At 45.1% G+C, this 21,271-nt stretch overlaps 2 protein-coding genes across 3 annotated transcripts in view; one reads left to right on the forward strand and one right to left on the reverse strand.

The window, feature by feature from the left end:
- nectin1b (nectin cell adhesion molecule 1b) overlaps positions 1–21,271 on the forward strand; it is a 419,153-nt gene that overhangs the window by 95,395 nt on the left and 302,487 nt on the right. For both annotated transcript variants that reach the window (XM_052468740.1, XM_052468739.1), the window contains exon 3: positions 15,013–15,384. In XM_052468740.1, the coding sequence (XP_052324700.1) occupies positions 15,036–15,384 (349 nt within the window). In that variant the 5' untranslated portion in view covers positions 15,013–15,035. The remainder of the gene's footprint in view (positions 1–15,012; positions 15,385–21,271) is intronic.
- Positions 897–4,503, reverse strand: LOC127909050 (uncharacterized). The gene is made up of 2 exons (XM_052468920.1): positions 4,480–4,503; positions 897–2,339 (listed from the first exon to the last, which is right to left on the reverse strand). The coding sequence occupies exons 1-2, from the start codon at positions 4,501–4,503 to the stop codon at positions 897–899; spliced, it is 1,467 nt and encodes a 488-aa protein (XP_052324880.1).

Below are 21,271 nucleotides of genomic sequence, written 5' to 3' on the forward strand. Positions count from 1 at the left end.
ACCAGGCAAGTCAGTTAAGAACACATTCTTATTTTCAATGACGGCCTAGGAACAGTGGGTTAACTGCCTGTTCAGGGGCAGAACGACAGATTTGTACCTTGTCAGCTCGGGGGTTTGAACTCGCAACCTTCCGGTTACTAGTCCAACGCTCTAACCACTAGGCCACGCTGCCGCCCTCGAAATGGATTAAATCTTTTTTACACACAATACCCCATCATTTTTTAAACATTTTTGCACATTTATTGAAAATTAAATAAATAAATATCTAATTTACATACACTACCGGTCAAAAGATTTAGAACACCTACTCATTCAAAGGTTTTTTCTTTATTTTTACTATTTTCTACATTGTAGAATAATAGTGAAGACATCAAAACTATGAAATAACACACATGGAATCATGTAGCAACCAAAAAAGTTCTTTATTCTTGTCACGCTCGTCATATGGAGGAGACCAAGGCGCAACGTGGTAAGCGTACTGTACACACTTCTTTAATAGAGAAAGAACACTGAACAAACTATACAAAACAACAAAACGAACCGTGAAGCTAATATGGCTCGTGCAGACAGGCAACTAAACATAGAATAAGAACCCACAAACTACCCCAGGAATATGGCTGCCTAAATAAAGACCTTAGAAAGGCAGGGTAGGATAGATATAGGTCTGTAGTAGTTTGGGTCTAGAGTGTCTCCCCCTTTTGAAGAGGGAGATGACCGCGGCAGCTTTGCAATCATTGGGAATCTCAGACGATACGAAAGGGTGGTTAAACAGACTAGTAATAGGGGTAACAACAATTTCGGCAGATCGTTTTAGAAAGTCGAGGGTTCAGATTGTCTAGCCCTGGCTTGTTCCCCTTCCCCTTGCCCTTTCCCACTGCCCCCCACTCCCCACCCCACTATATACCCTGGCCCTTTCCCCTGGCCCTGGCCCTTGGCCCTGTCCCCTGTCCCCCCATCCTGTCCCCTGGCCCTGTCCCCTGTCCCCCCATCCTGTCCCCTGGCCCCCCACCCTGTCCCCGGCCCTGTCCCCTGGCCCTGTCCCCTGGCCCCCACCCTGCCCCGGCCCTGTTCCCTGGTCCCCCATCCTGCCCCCTGGTCCTGTCCCCTGGCCCCCCACCCTGTCCCGGCCCTGTCCCTGGCCCTGTCCCCTGGCCCCCCACCCTGTCCCCGGCCCTGTCCCCTGGCCCTGTCCCCTGGCCCCCCACCCTGTTCCCGGCCCTGTCCCCTGTCCCGGCCCTGTCCCCTGGCCCTGTCCCCTGGCCCCCCACCCTGTCACCTGGCCCCCCACCCTGTCCCCGACCCTGTCCCCTGGCCCCCCACCCTGTCCCCGGCCCTGTCCCCTGGCCCTTGGCCCTGCCGCCTGGCCCCCCACCATGTTCCCTGGCCCTTCTCCTGGCCCTATCCCCTGTCCCCTGGCCCTTTACCCTGGCCCTATCCCCTGGCCCTCCCCTGATCCTGCCCCCCACCCCACCATGTTTCCTGGCAATTCCCTGCCCCCTGGTCCTGTCCCCTGGTCCTGTCCCCTGGTCCTGTCCCCTGGTCCTGCCCCCTGGTCCTGCCCCCTGGTCCTGCCCCCTGGTCCTGTCCCCTGGTCCTGCCCCCTGGTCCTGCCCCCTGGTCCTTCCCCCTGGTCCTTCCTCCTGGTCCTGTCCCCTGGTCCTGCCCCCTGGTCCTGCCCCCTGGTCCTGTCCCCTGGTCCTGTCCCCTGGTCCTGCCCCCTGGTCCTGCCCCCTGGTCCTGCCCCCTGGTCCTGTCCCCTGGTCCTGTCCCCTGGTCCTGCCCCCTGGTCCTTCCCCCTGGTCCTGTCCCCTGGTCCTTCCCCCTGGTCCTGTCCCCTGGTCCTGCCCCCTGGTCCTGTCCCCTGGTCCTGTCCCCTGGTCCTGCCCCCTGGTCCTGTCCCCTGGTCCTGTCCCCTGGTCCTGTCCCCTGGTCCTGTCCCCTGGTCCTGTCCCCTGGTCCTGTCCCCTGGTCCTGCCCCCTGGTCCTTCCCCCTGGTCCTTCCCCTGGTCCTGCCCCCTGGTCCTGTCCCCTGGTCCTGTCCCCTGGTCCTGTCCCCTGGTCCTGTCCCCTGGTCCTGCCCCCTGGTCCTGCCCCCTGGTCCTGCCCCCTGGTCCTGTCCCCTGGTCCTGTCCCCTGGTCCTGTCCCCTGGTCCTGTCCCCTGGTCCTGCCCCCTGGTCCTGCCCCCTGGTCCTGTCCCCTGGTCCTGTCCCCTGGTCCTGTCCCCTGGTCCTGTCCCCTGGTCCTGTCCCCTGGTCCTGTCCCCTGGTCCTGTCCCCTGGTCCTGCCCCCTGGTCCTGCCCCCTGGTCCTGCCCCCTGGTCCTGCCCTGTCCCAGGCTTCTATTTTGGACACAACCAGAGTGTTAATGTAATACTCATATTAGTGTAACTGTCACTTTAAGAGATGTGGTACATTATAACTTCTCATGTCTATGGGTTTTCATATTGAAGATATAGCAAAAAGCTTTGATGATGTAAAACATCCTATTTTCTCCTTCACTGTCTGTCAGACTGATATCCTCCCTAATCCCACATGTAATCATTGACCAGGCAGCATCCCAAATGGGACCCTATTCCCTCCCTGTATAGTGCACTCATTTTGACCAAAGCTCTATGGGCCCTGGTCAAAAGTAGTGCACTAAATAGTGAATAGGGTACCATTTGGGATGCTTCCCATTTGGGTGTTTTGACTGTCAACCCCTCCACCCTTCATCCAGTGTGTTTGGTTAGTGACAGTTGGTCTGCGTGCTATCTCTTATCAGGGTAGGGTGATGTCATCCTGTCATTGGCCAGGTAATATCAACACTGTTTTGTAGTCTAACCGAAACCAGAGTGAGAGAGAGAGACCTTGTTTAGTTAAAGCTGCAGGGGGAGAGAGAAGGGCGAGCTTTCTCCCTCTCTCTCTCTTTTCTCTCTCTCTCTCTCTCTCTCTCTCTCTCTCTCTCTCTCTCTCTCTCTCTGTTTTTCTTTCTCTCTCTCTCTCTGTTTTCTCTCTCCCCTTCTCTCTCTCTCTCTCTCTCTCTCTCTCTCTCTTTTTCTTTCTCTCTCTCTCTCTGTTTTTCTCTCTCCCCTTCTCTCTCTCTCTCTCTCTCTCTCTCTCTCTCTTTTTTTTTCTCTTTCTCTCCCCTCTCTCTCTCTCTCTCTCTCTCTCTCTGTTTTTCTCTCTCTCTGTTTTTCTCTCTCCCCTTCTCTCTCTCTGTTTCTTTCTCTTTCTCTCACCTTCTCTCTCTGTCTCCACCCCCCCTCTCATTTTCCCTCCCCCTGTCCCTCCCTCCCTCCCTCCCCCTCCCTCCCTCCCTCCCTCCCTCCCTCCCTCCCTCCCTCCCTCCCTCCCTCCTCCCTCCCTCCCTCCCTCCCTCACTCCCTCCTCCCCCTCACTCCCTCACTCCCTCACTCCCTCCCTCACTCCCTCACTCCCTCCCTCACTCCCTCACTCCCTCGCTATCTCTCTCTCTTCCTCTCTGTCCCTTTCTCTCTCTCTCTTTGGCAACGTTAACATGTGTTAACGTTGCCAAAGCAAGTGAAATAGATAATTAACAAAAGTGAGACGAAACAATAAAAAATGAACAGTAAACATTACCTCACAAAAGTTCCAAAAGAATAAAGACATTGTAAATATCATATGATTTATATTTACAGTGTTGTAATGATGTGCAAATAGTGTCTCTCTCTGTGATACTGTGTTTAGGTGTGACAGAGACTCTCCAGGGCTGCGTTTTGACATTAACAGTCATTGCCAAGGTCAGAGGGGTCAAATCCCCAGTGTACATTTCTTCTTTGCCTCTTGATCAAATACAACTTCATCATTAATTCAATGGAATAATAGTACTAATGTTTCTGGTTTTACAGGGCCTTCAGAAAGTATTCAACTCCCTTGACTTTTCCCACATTGTGTCGTGTTACAGCCTGCGATTTTGTGGCACTAATCTACTCACAATATCCCATTATGTCAATTTAGTTTTGAGATTTTTATACAAATTAATAAAATATGAAAAGCTTAAATAGCTTGAGTCAATAAATATTCAGTCTTTGTTATGGAAAGCCTAATAAGTTCAGGAGTAAAAAATGACATAAGTTGCATGGATTCACTCTGTGAGCAACAATAGTGTTTAACAAGATTTTTTAGTGACGACCTCATCTCCGTACCACACACATACAGTTGTCTGTAAGGTTCCTCAATCGAGTAGTGCATTTCAAGCACATATTCAACCAATCAAGACCAGGGAGGGAAGATGGGTAAAAAATAATAGTGAAGTTATTAATTACACATTGGATGGTGTGTCGATACACCCATACACACCCATACACACCCATGCACACCCATACACACCCATGCACACCCATGCACACCCATACACACCCATGCACACCCATACACACCCATACACACCCATGCACACCCATACACACCCATACACACCCATACACACCCATACACACCCATACACACCCATGCACACCCATGCACACCCATGCACACCCATGCACACCCATACACACCCATGCACACCCATGCACACCCATACACACCCATGCACACCCATACACACCCATGCACACCCATACACACCCATACACACCCATGCACACCCATACACACCCATGCACACCAATACACACCCATACACACCCATGCACACCCATACACACCCATACACACATGCATCCTGTTTGCAACAAGGCACTAAAGTAATACTTCAAATGTCACAAAGAAACACTTTTTGTCCTGAATACAAAGCATTATGTTTGGGGCAAAATCTAACACAACACATGGCTGTGTATCATGCTTCAAGCATGTGGTGGTAGCATCATGTTATCGGTATGCGTGTTATTGGCATGGACTGCAGAGTTTTGTAGGATAAAAATAAATGGTATAGAGCTAAGCACACCAACATCCTAGAGGAAAACTTGGTTCAGTCTTCTTTCCACCAGACACTGGGAGAAAAATTCAGGGCAATAACCTAAAACGCAAGGCCAAGTATACACTAGAGTTGCCCACTAAGATGACATTGACTCTTCCTGAAAGGCCGAGTTGCAGTTTTGACTGAACTTGGGTTGAAACTCTATGGAAAGAATGGATAATGTCTATCTAGCAATAATCAACAACCCATTTGACAGACCATTAATATTTTTTTGAAAGAATAATAGGCAAATACACAATCCAGGTGTGCAAAGCTCTTAGAGACTCACAGCTGTAGTTGCTGCCAAAGGTATTTTCTAACATGTATTGACTCAGGGGGTTGTATACGTAGAATAATCAAGATATATTCGTGTGTTACTTTTCATTTATTTTAGAGAAGTTTTTTAAAAATGATTCCACTTTGACAATACTGAATATTTGGTGTAGATTGTTGACGAAAAAATGACAATTTAATACATGTTAATCCCTCTTGGTAATTCAACTAAATGTGGAAAAAGTCAAAAGGGTGTTGAATATTTTCCAAATAGGCAGTTGGAAAATGGAAGTTGACACAGGAACGGGTCCCGCAGAGTTTCTGGCAGGAATGGGAGTTTTAGATTCAAGTTCGTAACAGGACTGGATCGACAGTCCACAGTAACCGTTGGTTACTACTTTACCTCAGATTCATGCTGAAACATACTTTACACCTTTATATGTGTTCATCCGGTTAGTAGAAATGCTGCCTTAATCTGGTAATGTGGTTATCAGCTGTGTGTGCAGGCCGCTGTGGAAGTATTGCTGAGCAGCAGCCAAACGGAGAAGTCGCTATGGTTACTCACGTGCTGAGCGGGGACACACAGACAAGCAGTTATTTCTGTTTTCTGCCCGTATAAATGAGCACGGGAAGGGAGTGATTTTTATCTGGACGGGACAGGAACGTTCTGGGGTTATAGAACTGTTGAGGGATCAGGACAAGACGGGACAGGAATGAATTTGTACTCCCCTTGTCAACCTCTAGTCAGAAGCCTCTACAGTAGTGTAGTGAAAACATAAAAACAGTTTGATCTGTAGTTGTGTGACAGTCTGATGGAGTAGGCGAAATGGCTTCCAGTGGTACATGCAACAAGGAATCATTGTGTGGAGAGGAGAAGAAACTGAGAGAGAGGACTGAGCTGCACTTCCTAACCTCCTGCCATCTGTATGACCATAATTGAGACACATATTTCCCTCGGATTACACAGATCCACAAAGAATTTGAAAACAAACCCAATGTTGATAAACTCCCATATCTATTGAGTGAAATACCAGAGTGACATCACAGCAGCAAGATTTGTGACTTGTTGCCACAAGAAAAGGTCAACCAGTGAAGAACAAACACCATTGTAAATACAACCCATATTTATGACTGACCGCTCTTATGTAGCAAAATCTGAAATTGTGTTTTTTTTACATTGCATAAAAGTGGAGACTCAGAGCTACACAATTGTATATCATTCACTACAGTTGAGAAACAATGAAAGTTATTCTGCTTTAAAAGTTTATAAACTTTTGAGAAAATGGCCCTTGAATGTTTTGATATACCGACTGGAGAGCTCCTCTTTGTCTCCACCCATTCAGCATCGTTCACACCCTCTTAAGCTTTAGCCCCGCCCATTCAGCATCGTTCACATCCTCTTCAGCTTTAGCCCCACCCATCAATATAACGATTCACATGTGAGGCCATGTGCTAAACCGAGTGAGTACAGTAGTGTACTATGCAACCAAAGATTTCAAGACTAAAGGCTGGTTTATACTACGGGTGTGATCGTAAATTCAATCTGGAATGCCAGAGTGTGCTCTGGGCATTCATAAAGTCAGAGCGTTGTCAGATTGTCCGTTCGTAAACTCAGAGCGTTGTCAGATTGTCAGTTCGTAAACTCAGAGCGTTGTCAGATTGTCAGTTCGTAAACTCAGAGCGTTGTCAGATTGTCCGTTCGTAAACTCAGAGCGTTGTCAGATTGTCAGTTCGTAAACTCAGAGCGTTGTCAGATTGTCCGTTCGTAAACTCAGAGCGTTGTCAGATTGTCCGTTTGTAAACTCAGAGCGTTGTCAGATTGTCCGTTCGTAAACTCAGAGCGTTGTCAGATTGTCCGTTTGTAAACTCAGAGCGTTGTCAGTTCGTAAACTCAGAGTGTTGTCAGATCGTAAACTCAGAGCGTTGTCAGATTGTCAGTTCGTAAACTCAGAGCGTTGTCAGATTGTCCGTTCGTAAACTCAGAGCGTTGTCAGATTGTCAGTTCGTAAACTCAGAGCGTTGTCAGATTGTCCGTTCGTAAACTCAGAGCGTTGTCAGATTGTCCGTTTGTAAACTCAGAGCGTTGTCAGTTCGTAAACTCAGAGCGTTGTCAGTTCCTAAACTCAGAGCGTTGTCAGATTGTCAGTTCGTAAACTCAGAGCGTTGTCAGATTGTCCGTTCGAAAACTCAGAGCATTGTCAGATTGTGGTAAACTCAGAGCGTTGTCAGATTGTCAGTTCGTAAACTCAGAGCGTTGTCAGATTGTCCGTTCGTAAACTCAGAGCATTGTCAGATTGTCAGTTCCTAAACTCAGAGCGTTGTCAGATTGTCCGTTCGTAAACTCAGAGCGTTGTCAGATTGTCCGTTCGTAAACTCAGAGCGTTGTCAGATTGTCAGTTCGTAAACTCAGAGCGTTGTCAGATTGTCCGTTCGTAAACTCAGAGCGTTGTCAGATTGTCCGTTCGTAAACTCAGAGCATTGTCAGATTGTCAGTTCATAAACTCAGAGCTTTGTCAGATTGTCAGTTCGTAAACTCAGAGCGTTGTCAGATTGTCCGTTCGTAAACTCAGAGCGTTGTCAGATTGTCCGTTTGTAAACTCAGAGCGTTGTCAGTTCGTAAACTCAGAGCGTTGTCAGTTCCTAAACTCAGAGCGTTGTCAGATTGTCAGTTCGTAAACTCAGAGCGTCGTCAGATTGTCCGTTCGTAAACTCAGAGCATTGTCAGATTGTCAGTTCGTAAACTCAGAGCGTTGTCAGATTGTCAGTTCGTAAACTCAGAGCGTTGTCAGATTGTCCGTTCGTAAACTCAGAGCGTTGTCAGATTGTCAGTTCGTAAACTCAGAGCGTTGTCAGATTGTCCGTTCGTAAACTCAGAGCGTTGTCAGATTGTCCGTTTGTAAACTCAGAGCGTTGTCAGTTCGTAAACTCAGAGCGTTGTCAGTTCGTAAACTCAGAGCGTTGTCAGATTGTCAGTTCGTAAACTCAGAGCGTTGTCAGATTGTCCGTTCGTAAACTCAGAGCATTGTCAGATTGTCAGTTCCTAAACTCAGAGCGTTGTCAGATTGTCCGTTCGTAAACTCAGAGCGTTGTCAGATTGTCTGTTCGTAAACTCAGAGCGTTGTCAGATTGTCAGTTCGTAAACTCAGAGCGTTGTCAGATTGTCCGTTCGTAAACTCAGAGCGTTGTCAGATTGTCCGTTCGTAAACTCAGAGCATTGTCAGATTGTCACTTCATAAACTCAGAGCTTTGTCAGATTGTCAGTTCGTAAACTCAGAGCGTTGTCAGATTGTCCGTTCGTAAACTCAGAGCGTTGTCAGATTGTCCGTTTGTAAACTCAGAGCGTTGTCAGTTCGTAAACTCAGAGCGTTGTCAGTTCCTAAACTCAGAGCGTTGTCAGATTGTCAGTTCGTAAACTCAGAGCGTTGTCAGATTGTCCGTTCGTAAACTCAGAGCATTGTCAGATTGTCAGTTCGTAAACTCAGAGCGTTGTCAGATTGTCAGTTCGTAAACTCAGAGCGTTGTCAGATTGTCCGTTCGTAAACTCAGAGCATTGTCAGATTGTCAGTTCCTAAACTCAGAGCGTTGTCAGATTGTCCGTTCGTAAACTCAGAGCGTTGTCAGATTGTCCGTTCGTAAACTCAGAGCGTTGTCAGATTGTCAGTTCGTAAACTCAGAGCGTTGTCAGATTGTCCGTTCGTAAACTCAGAGCGTTGTCAGTTCCTAAACTCAGAGCGTTGTCAGATTGTCCGTTCGTAAACTCAGAGCGTTGTCAGATTGTCCGTTCGTAAACTCAGAGCGTTGTCAGATTGTCAGTTCGTAAACTCAGAGCGTTGTCAGATTGTCAGTTCATAAACTCAGAGCTTTGTCAGATTGTCAGTTCGTAAACTCAGAGCGTTGTCAGATTGTCCGTTCGTAAACTCAGAGCGTTGTCAGATTGTCCGTTCGTAAACTCAGAGCGTTGTCAGATTGTCAGTTCGTAAACTCAGAGCATTGTCAGATTGTCAGTTCATAAACTCAGAGCTTTGTCAGATTGTCAGTTCGTAAACTCAGAGCGTTGTCAGATTGTCCGTTCGTAAACTCAGAGCGTTGTCAGATTGTCCGTTCGTAAACTCAGAGCGTTGTCAGATTGTCAGTTCGTAAACTCAGAGCGTTGTCAGATTGTCCGTTTAAACTCAGAGCGTTGTCAGTTCCTAAACTCAGAGCGTTGTCAGATTGTCCGTTCGTAAACTCAGAGCGTTGTCAGATTGTCCGTTCGTAAACTCAGAGCGTTGTCAGATTGTCAGTTGTAAACTCAGAGCGTTGTCAGATTGTCCGTTCGTAAACTCAGAGCGTTGTCAGTTCCTAAACTCAGAGCGTTGTCAGATTGTCCGTTCGTAAACTCAGAGCGTTGTCAGATTGTCCGTTCGTAAACTCAGAGCGTTGTCAGATTGTCAGTTCGTAAACTCAGAGCGTTGTCAGATTGTCAGTTCATAAACTCAGAGCTTTGTCAGATTGTCAGTTCGTAAACTCAGAGCGTTGTCAGATTGTCCGTTCGTAAACTCAGAGCGTTGTCAGATTGTCCGTTCGTAAACTCAGAGCGTTGTCAGATTGTCAGTTCGTAAACTCAGAGCGTTGTCAGATTGTCCGTTCGTAAACTCAGAGCGTTGTCAGTTCCTAAACTCAGAGCGTTGTCAGATTGTCCGTTCGTAAACTCAGAGCGTTGTCAGATTGTCCGTTCGTAAACTCAGAGCGTTGTCAGATTGTCCGTTCGTAAACTCAGAGCGTTGTCAGATTGTCAGTTCGTAAACTCAGAGCGTTGTCAGATTGTCCGTTCGTAAACTCAGAGCGTTGTCAGATTGTCCGTTCGTAAACTCAGAGCGTTGTCAGATTGTCAGTTCGTAAACTCAGAGCGTTGTCAGATTGTCAGTTCGTAAACTCAGAGCGTTGTCAGATTGTCCGTTCGTAAACTCAGAGCGTTGTCAGTTCGTAAACTCAGAGCGTTGTCAGATTGTCCGTTCGTAAACTCAGAGCGTTGTCAGATTGTCAGTTCGTAAACTCAGAGCGTTGTCAGATTGTCCGTTCGTAAACTCAGAGTGTTGTCAGATTGTCAGTTCGTAAATTCAGAGCGTTTTGCTCTCGGAGCGTTCAGAGGGCACACTGGACATGCTGAGGAGTAGGGTTAATCTGAGCATTCTGACTTCACAACAGTCAAGCACCCAAGCTAACTGGTCAATGTTGGCTAGCTTGCTAGCTATTTCCAGACACAAATGAGATAACACCCCACTCGGACCATTTTACTCGCCCTAGCAGAGCTGGTTAGGCTGTTTTTAGGTTATCCAGAGCGTTGGTTACTGCAACTCTGCTGCTGGCAACAATTTAATTATGATTTTTTTTTGTCAACGTTTACTCTGTGTTGAGCGTTAGTACATTTTGTCAGTTATTCTGTGCTCCGGTACACTCAGACGAGAGTGCTCTGAAATCAAAGTAGATACCTAGAGTGAATTTACCAGCTATGTCTTATCGACGATTGTCTCAGTGACATAAAAAACATTCTATTGAAATAGTTACTTGGCATAGTGGAGTCTTTTTTTATATACATGTAGCCAGCTAGCTAAACAATTAACCATATTCCCAACTCATAGCATTACCATGAACCTGCAGGTAGCTCACCAATCAGGTTAACTAATTAACATTAGGCTATAAATAGCATTGCAAATGGCTCTGCGATACAAATAATATTACTACACAGTTAGCTTGCTAAGCAAGTCAGCTAACGTTATCTAGCTAGCTAACAGTACACATTCACTTGAAATGAAAATGAGTTTCTGACGAAATTAGAATGGTGTATTATCGGAAAATGTAGCTAGCTAGACTCTCTTACCTGTAAACATGGTTGGATTCTTCTCCCTCCCTGTCACGGATGCCATTGTTGCCATTAGTTTGAAGATGTAATCCAGAGACAGATGTTTTTTCCATCTCCTTAGCTATCATACTCTAATTCCACTGATTTCAAAACTCAGTCCTCCAGAAAGTCAAGAGCAACACTTATGCAGTTCTACTATGTGATATTGTAAGAAAGATTTACCTACACATACTCACTAGCTCATATTATAGTCCTTCTGTAGCTCAGTTGGTAGAGCATGGCGCTTGTAACGCCAGGGTAGTGGGTTCGATTCCCGGGACCACCCATATGTAGAATGTATGCACACATGACTGTAAGTCGCTTTGGATAAAAGCGTCTGCTAAATGGCATATATTATTATATTATATTATTATTATATTATAGACAGATGTGTGCTACATGGCAGACCAATCCAAACTCTAGGCATGTCCAGCCAATCATGGCTAGTGGGAAGGTTGCTGACTTTTTCCGTGGCTAAACCAACTAGGCTCGTAATTGAATAGTTTTTGTATTTACAGATGGCATACATGTTTGTTATTCAGGAACATGAAAGTTCACATGTTCCATTTTGATTTAAAAAACATTTTATGTTCAAATGGCTCTCCTGTGAAGTAGTGACACGCAACACCTAGTTTCCTGAAACGAGTCACGTTTATGTTTATGTATTTTCCCTTTTATACTTTAACTTTTTGCACATCATTACAAAACTGTAAATAGCCATACTATGACATTTGAAATGTCATTTTAATATGGTGCTTTGGTGAGCGTAATGTTTACTGCTCATTTTGATATTGTTTACTTCACTTTTGTTTATTATCTATATCACTGGCTTTGGTAACGTTATGTTTACCATGCCAATAAAGCCTGAGAGAGAGAGACATAATCTAGGTGCTGCTGTAGGCCAAGGGAGAGAGAGAGAATCTAGGTGCTGCTGTAGGCCCTCCTTGGTTGGGGACAGAAGCACCAGCTCATCAGGAGACATTTGACTTCAGAGGCTGGGCATTCTGTTCTGCTAATTTGTTGATTTATATATTGAAGAGGGTTCAAGCTGCATCCCTGTCTCACCCCACGTCCCTGTGGAAAGAAATGTGTGTTTTTTTTGCCAATTTTAATTGTTCACTAGTTGTTTGTGTGCATAGTATCATATGTTTTTCACCAAACACCACTTACCATAAATGTGTATAGCGGACCCTCGTGCCAAATTGAGTCAAAAGCATTTTTAAAATCAACAGACTTTGCCTTATTTTTGTTTTTTTTGTTTGTCAATTGGGGTGTGGGGGGTGAATACGTGGTCTGTCGTATGGTAATTTGGTAAAAAGCCTATTTGACATTTGCTCAGCACATTGTTTTCACTGAGGAAATGTACAAGTCTATTGTTAATGATAATGCAGAGGATTTTGCCAAGGTTGCTGTTGACACATATACCACGGTAGTTATTGGGGTCAAATCTGTCTCCACTTTTGTGGATTGGGGTGATCAGTCCTTGGGTCCAAATATTGGGGAAGATGCCAGAGCTGAGGATGATGTTAAAGAGTTTTAGTATAGCCAGATGGAATTTGTGGTCTGTATATTTTATCATTTCATGTAGGATACCATCAACACCACAGGCCTTTTTGGGTTGGAGGGTTTTTATTTTGTCCTGTACATCATTTTTGGGACTACGTCAATTTTATTCCCCACAATTCCCTCTGGATGGCATCTGTGTGGGCTGAGAGTCTGAGAGGGTAAAGAGAATGAGGAGAATGAGGTCTCTCTCTCTCCATCTCTCTCTCTCTCTCTCTCTCTCTCTCTCTCTCTCTCTCTCTCTCTCTCTCTCATCTGTCTCCATTTCTCTCTCACCATCTCTCGCTCTCTCCATCTCATTCTTCTCTCTCTCATCTCTCTCTCTCTCTCTCTCTCTCTCTCTCTCTCTCTCTCTCTCTCTCTCTCTCTCTCTCTCTCTCTCTCTCTCTCTCGCTCTCACCATCTCGCTCTCTTTCCATCTCATTCTCTCTCATCTCACCACCTATCTCTCTCTCTCTCTCTCTCACCATCTCGCTCTCTTTCCATCTCATTCTCTCTCATCTCACCACCTATCTCTCTCTCTTTCTCAGTATTGTTGTTTCAGTGTCGCCACAGCCAATGGTCCAGCTGTAATACCATGAAATTCAGTACCCGAGTTGAGAGCAGGGACACAGGGTCTGTATGTAGGAGGAGGGGTGAGAGGGTGAGGAGAGGGGGAGGAGAGGAGAAGGTGAGAAGAGGGTGAGGAGAGGATAAGGGGGGAGAAGATAAGATTGTGGAATGTAGGGAGAAAGAAGGATGGGCTAGAGAGAGAGGATGATGGAGTTTATAATTGTATTTATTTAACTAGGAAAGTCAGTTAAGAACAAATTCTTATTTACAATGACAGCCTACCGGGGAACAGTGGGTTAACTGCCTTGTTCAGGGGCAGAACGACAGATTTTTACCTTGTCAGCTCGGGATGGAGATAGAGGGAGGTAGAGAGAGAAGGATGGAGGTAGAGAGAGAAGGATGGATATAGAGGGAGGTAGAGAGAGAGTAGGATGGAGAAAGGAGTTATGTGTTGAGGGACAGCTGAGCTGACGTTAGGGCTTTAGAACTGCTGTGCCAGCTAGTCTCAGTAAACCATCCTGCCAGGTTAGAACTGCTGTGCCAGCTAGTCTCAGTAAACCATCCTGCCAGGTTAGAACTGTGGTGCCAGCTAGTCTCAGTAAACCATCCTGCCAGGTTAGAACTGCTGTGCCAGCTTGTCTCAGTAAACCATCCTGCCAGGTTAGAACTGTGGTGCCAGCTAGTCTCAGTTAACCATCCTGCCAGGTTAGAACTGCTGTGCCAACTAGTCTCAGTAAACCATCCTGCCAGGTTAGAACTGCTGTGCCAGCTAGTCTCAGTAAACCATCCTGCCAGGTTAGAACTGCTGTGCCAGCTAGTCTCAGTAAACCATCCTGCCAGGTTAGAACTGCTGTGCCAGCTAGTCTCAGTAAACCATCCTGCCAGGTTAGAACTGCTGTGCCAGCTAGTCTCAGTAAACCATCCTGCCAGGTTAGAACTGCTGTGCCAGCTAGTCTCAGTAAACCATCCTGAACTGAGGGTCTACTACAGAACTTCAGACTCAGTCAGGTAGACCCGTGAAAACCTGTACTTTGTCTCCTCGATTGTTCCTCAAGCAAGGGGGGAGGCCGATGACATCACAGATTCCCATCTGACCAACTGTAAACTTGAAGTTCTCAGTTGTCTTAAATACACTCTTTTGCTCAAAACATATTTTTGTTCTTTACTGTGTTTATACTGGGCTTATCAACAGGGACCGTTCAACAAGCACTGGAGGACGTCTCAGTGTCGGTTTAGGGATCGGGTTGTTTTTGTGGAACTCGGGGTGTGTGGTGGGTGTTTCCCTGGGATTAAATATGTGGAGCTTGCAGTGTGTGTGGATGGATGGTGCGTCTACACTCTGCCAAGCAGGCTGGAATGGACTTGTGGGCCTGCAGATCATAATGAAATGTTGTTTTGTTCTCATTCCCTCTCCTTCCCTCTCTCTCTGTCTCCCCCTTTCCCCTCCCTCCCCCTCTCTCCTCCTCCTCTCCTCCTCTCCTCCCCTTCCCCTCCTCCTCTCCCTCCCCCCCCTCCTCCCCTCCTCCCCTCCTCCCTCCCCTCCTCCCTCCTCCCCCTCCTCCCCCTCCCCCCCTCCTCCTCTCCCTCCTCCCTCCTCCTCTCCCTCCTCCTCTCCTCCCCCTCCTCCTCCTCCTCCCTCCTCCTCCCTCCCCCTCCCCCCCCTCCTCTCCCTCCCCGCCCCCCTCCTCTCCCCCCTCCCCTCCTCCTCTCCCTCCCCCTCCCCTCTCCTCTCCTCCCCCTCCCCTCCCTCCTCCCTCCTCCACCTCCTCTCCTCCCCTCCCCCTCCCCTCCCCCTCCCTCCTCTCCTCCTCCTCCTCCTCCCTCCCCTCTGTCCTCCTCTCAGCTGGAGATGGACAGAGTGTCCAGATGGACTCCATTAAGTCAGGCTTCGTGGGCTCCCAGGTGGAGCTGCGTTGTATCTTCGTTAATTCCAACCCTCCAGTCAAGATCTCTCAGGTGACGTGGCAGAAGTTCCTGAACGGCACCAAACAGAACGTGGCCATCGCCAACCCGTCGCTGGGGGTGTCCGTGCTCCCGCCCTTCAAGGAGAGGGTGACCTTCAAGCAGGCCGCGGTCCGCCACCGTACCCCGTCTCTGGAGGACACCACCATCATGTTCTCCAACCTGAGGCTGTCTGATGAGGCCGCATACATCTGCGAGTACACCACCTTCCCTGCTGGGAACCGAGAGAACATGGTCAACCTCACCGTGTTTGGTAAGAGCTAGTAAACACAATATAAACCTCACTGTGTTTGGTAAGGACTAGTAAACACAATATAAACCTCACTGTGTTTGGTAAGGACTAGTAAACACAATATAAACCTCACTGTGTTTGGTAAGGACTAGTAAACACAATATAAACCTCACTGTGTTTGGTAAGGACTAGTTAACACAATATAAACCTCACTGTGTTTGGTAAGGACTAGTAAACACAATATAAACCTCACTGTGTTTGGTAAGGACTAGTTAACACAATATAAACCTCACTGTGTTTGGTAAGGACTAGTAAACACAATATAAACCTCACTGTGTTTGGTAAGGACTAGTAAACACAATATAAACCTCACTGTGTTTGGTAAGGACTAGTAAACACAATATAAACCTCACTGTGTTTGGTAAGGACTAGTAAACACAATATAAACCTCACTGTGTTTGGTAAGGACTAGTAAACACAATATAAACCTCACCGTGTTTGGTAAGGACTAGTTAACACAATATAAACCTCACTGTGTTTGGTAAGGACTAGTAAACACAATATAAACCTCACTGTGTTTGGTAAGGACTAGTAAACACAATATAAACCTCACCGTGTTTGGTAAGAGCTAGTAAACACAATATAAACCTCACTGTGTTTGGTAAGGACTAGTAAACACAATATAAACCTCACTGTGTTTGGTAAGGACTAGTTAACACAATATAAACCTCACTGTGTTTGGTAAGGACTAGTAAACACAATATAAACCTCACTGTGTTTGGTAAGGACTAGTAAACACAATATAAACCTCACTGTGTTTGGTAAGGACTAGTAAACACAATATAAACCTCACTGTGTTTGGTAAGGACTAGTAAACACAATATAAACCTCACTGTGTTTGGTAAGGACTAGTAAACACAATATAAACCTCACCGTGTTTGGTAAGAGCTAGTAAACACAATATAAACCTCACTGTGTTTGGTAAGGACTAGTAAACACAATATAAACCTCACTGTGTTTGGTAAGGACTAGTAAACACAATATAAACCTCACTGTGTTTGGTAAGGACTAGTAAACACAATATAAACCTCACTGTGTTTGGTAAGGACTAGTAAACACAATATAAACCTCACTGTGTTTGGTAAGGACTAGTTAACACAATATAAACCTCACTGTGTTTGGTAAGGACTAGTAAACACAATATAAACCTCACTGTGTTTGGTAAGGACTAGTAAACACAATATAAACCTCACTGTGTTTGGTAAGGACTAGTAAACACAATATAAACCTCACCGTGTTTGGTAAGGACTAGTAAACACAATATAAACCTCACTGTGTTTGGTAAGGACTAGTAAACACAATATAAACCTCACCGTGTTTGGTAAGGACTAGTTAACACAATATAAACCTCACTGTGTTTGGAAGGACTAGTAAACACAATAGCCCCCCTCACTGTGTTTGGTAAGGACTAGTAAACACAATATAAACCTCACCGTGTTTGGTAAGAGCTAGTAAACACAATATAAACCTCACTGTGTTTGGTAAGGACTAGTAAAGACAATCTAGACCTCTGTGTTTGGTAAGGACTAGTTAACACAATATAAACCTCACCGTGTTTGGTAAGAGCTAGTAAACACAATATAAACCAAGACACTGTGTTTGGTAAGGACTAGTAAACACAATATAAACCTCACTGTGTTTGGTAAGGACTAGTAAACACAATATAGACCTCACTGTGTTTGGTAAGGACTAGTAAACACAATATAAACCTCACTGTGTTTGGTAAGGACTAGTAAACACAATATAAACCTCACCGTGTTTGGTAAGGACTAGTTAACACAATATAAACCTCACTGTGTTTGGTAAGGACTAGTAAACACAATATAAACCTCACCGTGTTTGGTAAGGACTAGTTAACACAATATAAACCTCACTGTGTTTGGTAAGGACTAGTAAACACAATATAAACCTCACTGTGTTTGGTAAGACATTCTAGTAAACACAATATAAACCTCACTGTGTTTGGTAAGGACTAGTAAACACAATATAAACCAACCGTGTTTGGTAAGGACTAGTTAACACAATATAAACCTCACTGTGTTTGGTAAGGACTAGTTAACACATTCTATAAACCTCACTGTGTTTGGTAAGGACTAGTAAACACAATATAAACCTGATAACCAAGTGTTTGGTAAGAGATAGTAAACACAATATAAACCTCACTGTGTTTGGTAGGACTAGTAAACACAATATAAACCTCACTGTGTTTGGTAATGACTATAAACACAATATAAACCTCACTGTGTTTGGTAAGGACTAGTTAACACAATATAAACCTCACCGTGTTTGGTAAGGACTAGTAAACACAATATAAACCTCACTGTGTTTGGTAAGGACTAGTTAACACAATATAAACCTCACTGTGTTTGGTAACAACCCAATATGACATTACCTGATAACCAAGACATTCTAGTCAGCCCCCGTCAATTAGAATGACCTGATAACCAAGACATTCTAGTCAGCCCCCCGTCAATTAGAATGACCTGATAACCAAGACATTCTAGTCACCCCCCGTCAATTAGAATGATCTGATAACCAAGACATTCTAGTCACCCACCGTCAATTAGAATTACCTGATAACCAAGACATTCTAGTCACCCCCCGTCAATTAGAATGACCTGATAACCAAGACATTCTAGTCACCCCCCGTCAATTAGAATTACCTGATAACCAAGACATTCTAGTCACCCCCCGTCAATTAGAATGACCTGATAACCAAGACATTCTAGTCACCCACCGTCAATTAGAATGACCTGATAACCAAGACATTCTAGTCACCCCCCGTCAATTAGAATGACCTGATAACCAAGACATTCTAGTCACCCCCCGTCAATTAGAATGACCTGATAACCAAGACATTCTAGTCACCCCCCGTCAATTAGAATGACCTGATAACCAAGACATTCTAGTCACCCCCAGTCAATTAGAATGACCTGATAACCAAGACATTCTAGTCACCCCCCGTCAATTAGAATGACCTGATAACCAAGACATTCTAGTCACCCCCCGTCAATTAGAATTACCTGATAACCAAGACATTCTAGTCACCCCCCGTCAATTAGAATGATCTGATAACCAAGACATTCTAGTCAGCCCCCGTCAATTAGAATGACCTGATAACCAAGACATTCTAGTCACCCCCGTCAATTAGAATTAGAATGACACTTGACCTGCCCTTGACCTGCCCTACACCTGCACTTGACCTGCCCTTGACCTGCCCTTGACCTGCACTTGACCTGCACTTGACCTGCTCTTGACCTGCCCTTGACCTGCCCTTGACCTGCCCTACACCTGTACTTGACCTGTCCTTGACCTGCACTTGACCTGCCCTTGACCTGCCCTGGACCTGCACTTAACTTGCTTACTTGATTGTGAGGTCAGACACTATAGCATTCTAACCTTACAAAACCTGTCAGGCCACTTAACCAGGCTGTGTTTCTGTGAAAGTGTTGGAGATGTGATATATTCTATTCATAGATATTTCCCCAGAAGGAACACACCGCCATAAAGCACACAGCCATATTGCTTTCATGTAACCAGAGATGCTGCAAGAGTACAGAGAAATAAATAAGTACAGGGCCTTCAGAAACTATTCTCACCCCTTGACTTGTTCAACATTTGTATGTGTTACAGCCTGAATTTAACATGGATTGAATGTAGATTTCTTTGTCAGTGTCCTACACATGAAACTCCATAATGTCAAACTGGAATGATGTTTTTAGACATTTGTAGAAAAATTCATTCAAAATTTAATTCAAAATGTTTTATGACTACCTCATCTCTGTATCCCACACATAGAATTATCTGTAAGGTCCCTCAGTCGAGCAGTGAATTTCAAACACAGATTCAACCACAAAGACAAGGGAGGTTTTCCAATGCCTCGCAAAGCATATGAAAGCCATCTGCAGCGCTTCATATCATAGCTATCTGCTGCTCTTCATATCATAGCTATCTGCAGCTCTTCATATCCTGTCTATCTGCTGCTCTTCATATCCTAGCTATCTGCTGCTCTTCATATCATATCTATCTGTAGCTCTTCATATCCTAGCTATCTGCAGCTCTTCATATCCTAGCTATCTGCTGCTCTTCATATCATAGCTATCTGCAGCTCTTCATGTCAAATATATCTGCAGCTCTTCATATCATAGCTATCTGCAGCTCTTCATATCCTGTCTATCTGCTGCTCTTCATATCCTAGCTATCTGCAGCTCTTCATATCCTAGCTATCTGCAGCTCTTCATATCCTCTCTATCTGCAGCTCTTCATATCCTAGCTATCTGCAGCTCTTCATATCATATCTATCTGCAGCTCTTCATGTCAAATATATCTGCAGCTCTTCATATCATATCTATCTGCAGCTCTTCATATCCTGTCTATCTGCAGCTCTTCATATCCTAGCTATCTGCTGCTCTTCATATCATAGCTATCTGCAGCTCTTCATGTCAAATATATCTGCAGCTCTTCATATCATAGCTATCTGCAGCTCTTCATATCCTGTCTATCTGCTGCTCTTCATATCATAGCTATATGCAGCTCTTCATATCATATCTATCTGCAGCTCTTCATATCCTCTCTATCTGCAGCTCTTCATATCATAGCTATATGCAGCTCTTCATATCCTAGCTATCTGCAGCTCTTCATATCCTCTCTATCTGCAGCTCTTCATATCCTAGCTATCTGCTGCTCTTCATATCATAGCTATATGCAGCTCTTCATATCATATCTATCTGCAGCTCTTCATATCCTCTCTATCTGCAGCTCTTCATGTCAAATATATCTGCAGCTCTTCATATCATAGCTATCTGCAGCTCTTCATATCCTCTCTATCTGCAGCTCTTCATATCCTAGCTATCTGCAGCTCTTCATATCATATCTATCTGCAGCTCTTCATGTCAAATATATCTGCAGCTCTTCATATCATATCTATCTGCAGCTCTTCATATCCTGTCTATCTGCAGCTCTTCATAATAGCTATCTGCTGCTCTTCATATCATTCTATCTGCAGCTCTTCATGTCAAATATATCTGCAGCTCTTCATATCATAGCTATCTGCAGCTCTTCATATCCTGTCTATCTGCTGCTCTTCATATCATAGCTATATGCAGCTCTTCATATCATATCTATCTGCAGCTCTTCATATCCTCTCTATCTGCAGCTCTTCATATCATAGCTATATGCAGCTCTTCATATCCTAGCTATCTGCAGCTCTTCATATCCTCTCTATCTGCAGCTCTTCATATCCTAGCTATCTGCTGCTCTTCATATCATAGCTATATGCAGCTCTTCATATCATATCTATCTGCAGCTCTTCATATCCTCTCTATCTGCAGCTCTTCATGTCAAATATATCTGCAGCTCTTCATATCATAGCTATCTGCAGCTCTTCATATCCTGTCTATCTGCTGCTCTTCATATCATAGCTATCTGCAGCTCTTCATGTCAAATCTATCTGCTGCTCTTCATATCATAGCTATCTGCAGCTCTTCATGTCAAATCTATCTGCAGCTCTTCATATCCTAGCTATCTGCAGCTCTTCATATCCTAGCTTTCTGCAGCTCTTCATATCATAGCTATCTGCAGCTCTTCATATCCAAGCTATCTGCAGCTCTTCATATCCTAGCTATCTGCTGCTCTTCATATCATAGCTATCTGCTGCTCTTCATATCATAGCTATCTGCTGCTGTTTGTCTGCTCCACAGCTACAGTTTCCCATGTGAGCGTTCTCCCGTGCTTACCTGAGCCTTTTGATGTCACTGTAGTAAATTGCTAATTGCCAGCCCTCAAAGGATTTCATTTGGAAGATGTTGTTCTTTTGGAAAGCTCCTCCATCTGTCGAGGCTTTCTGACA

This window comes from Oncorhynchus keta, chromosome 18, assembly GCF_023373465.1.
Source record: "Oncorhynchus keta strain PuntledgeMale-10-30-2019 chromosome 18, Oket_V2, whole genome shotgun sequence".
Taxonomy (NCBI): domain Eukaryota; kingdom Metazoa; phylum Chordata; class Actinopteri; order Salmoniformes; family Salmonidae; genus Oncorhynchus; species Oncorhynchus keta.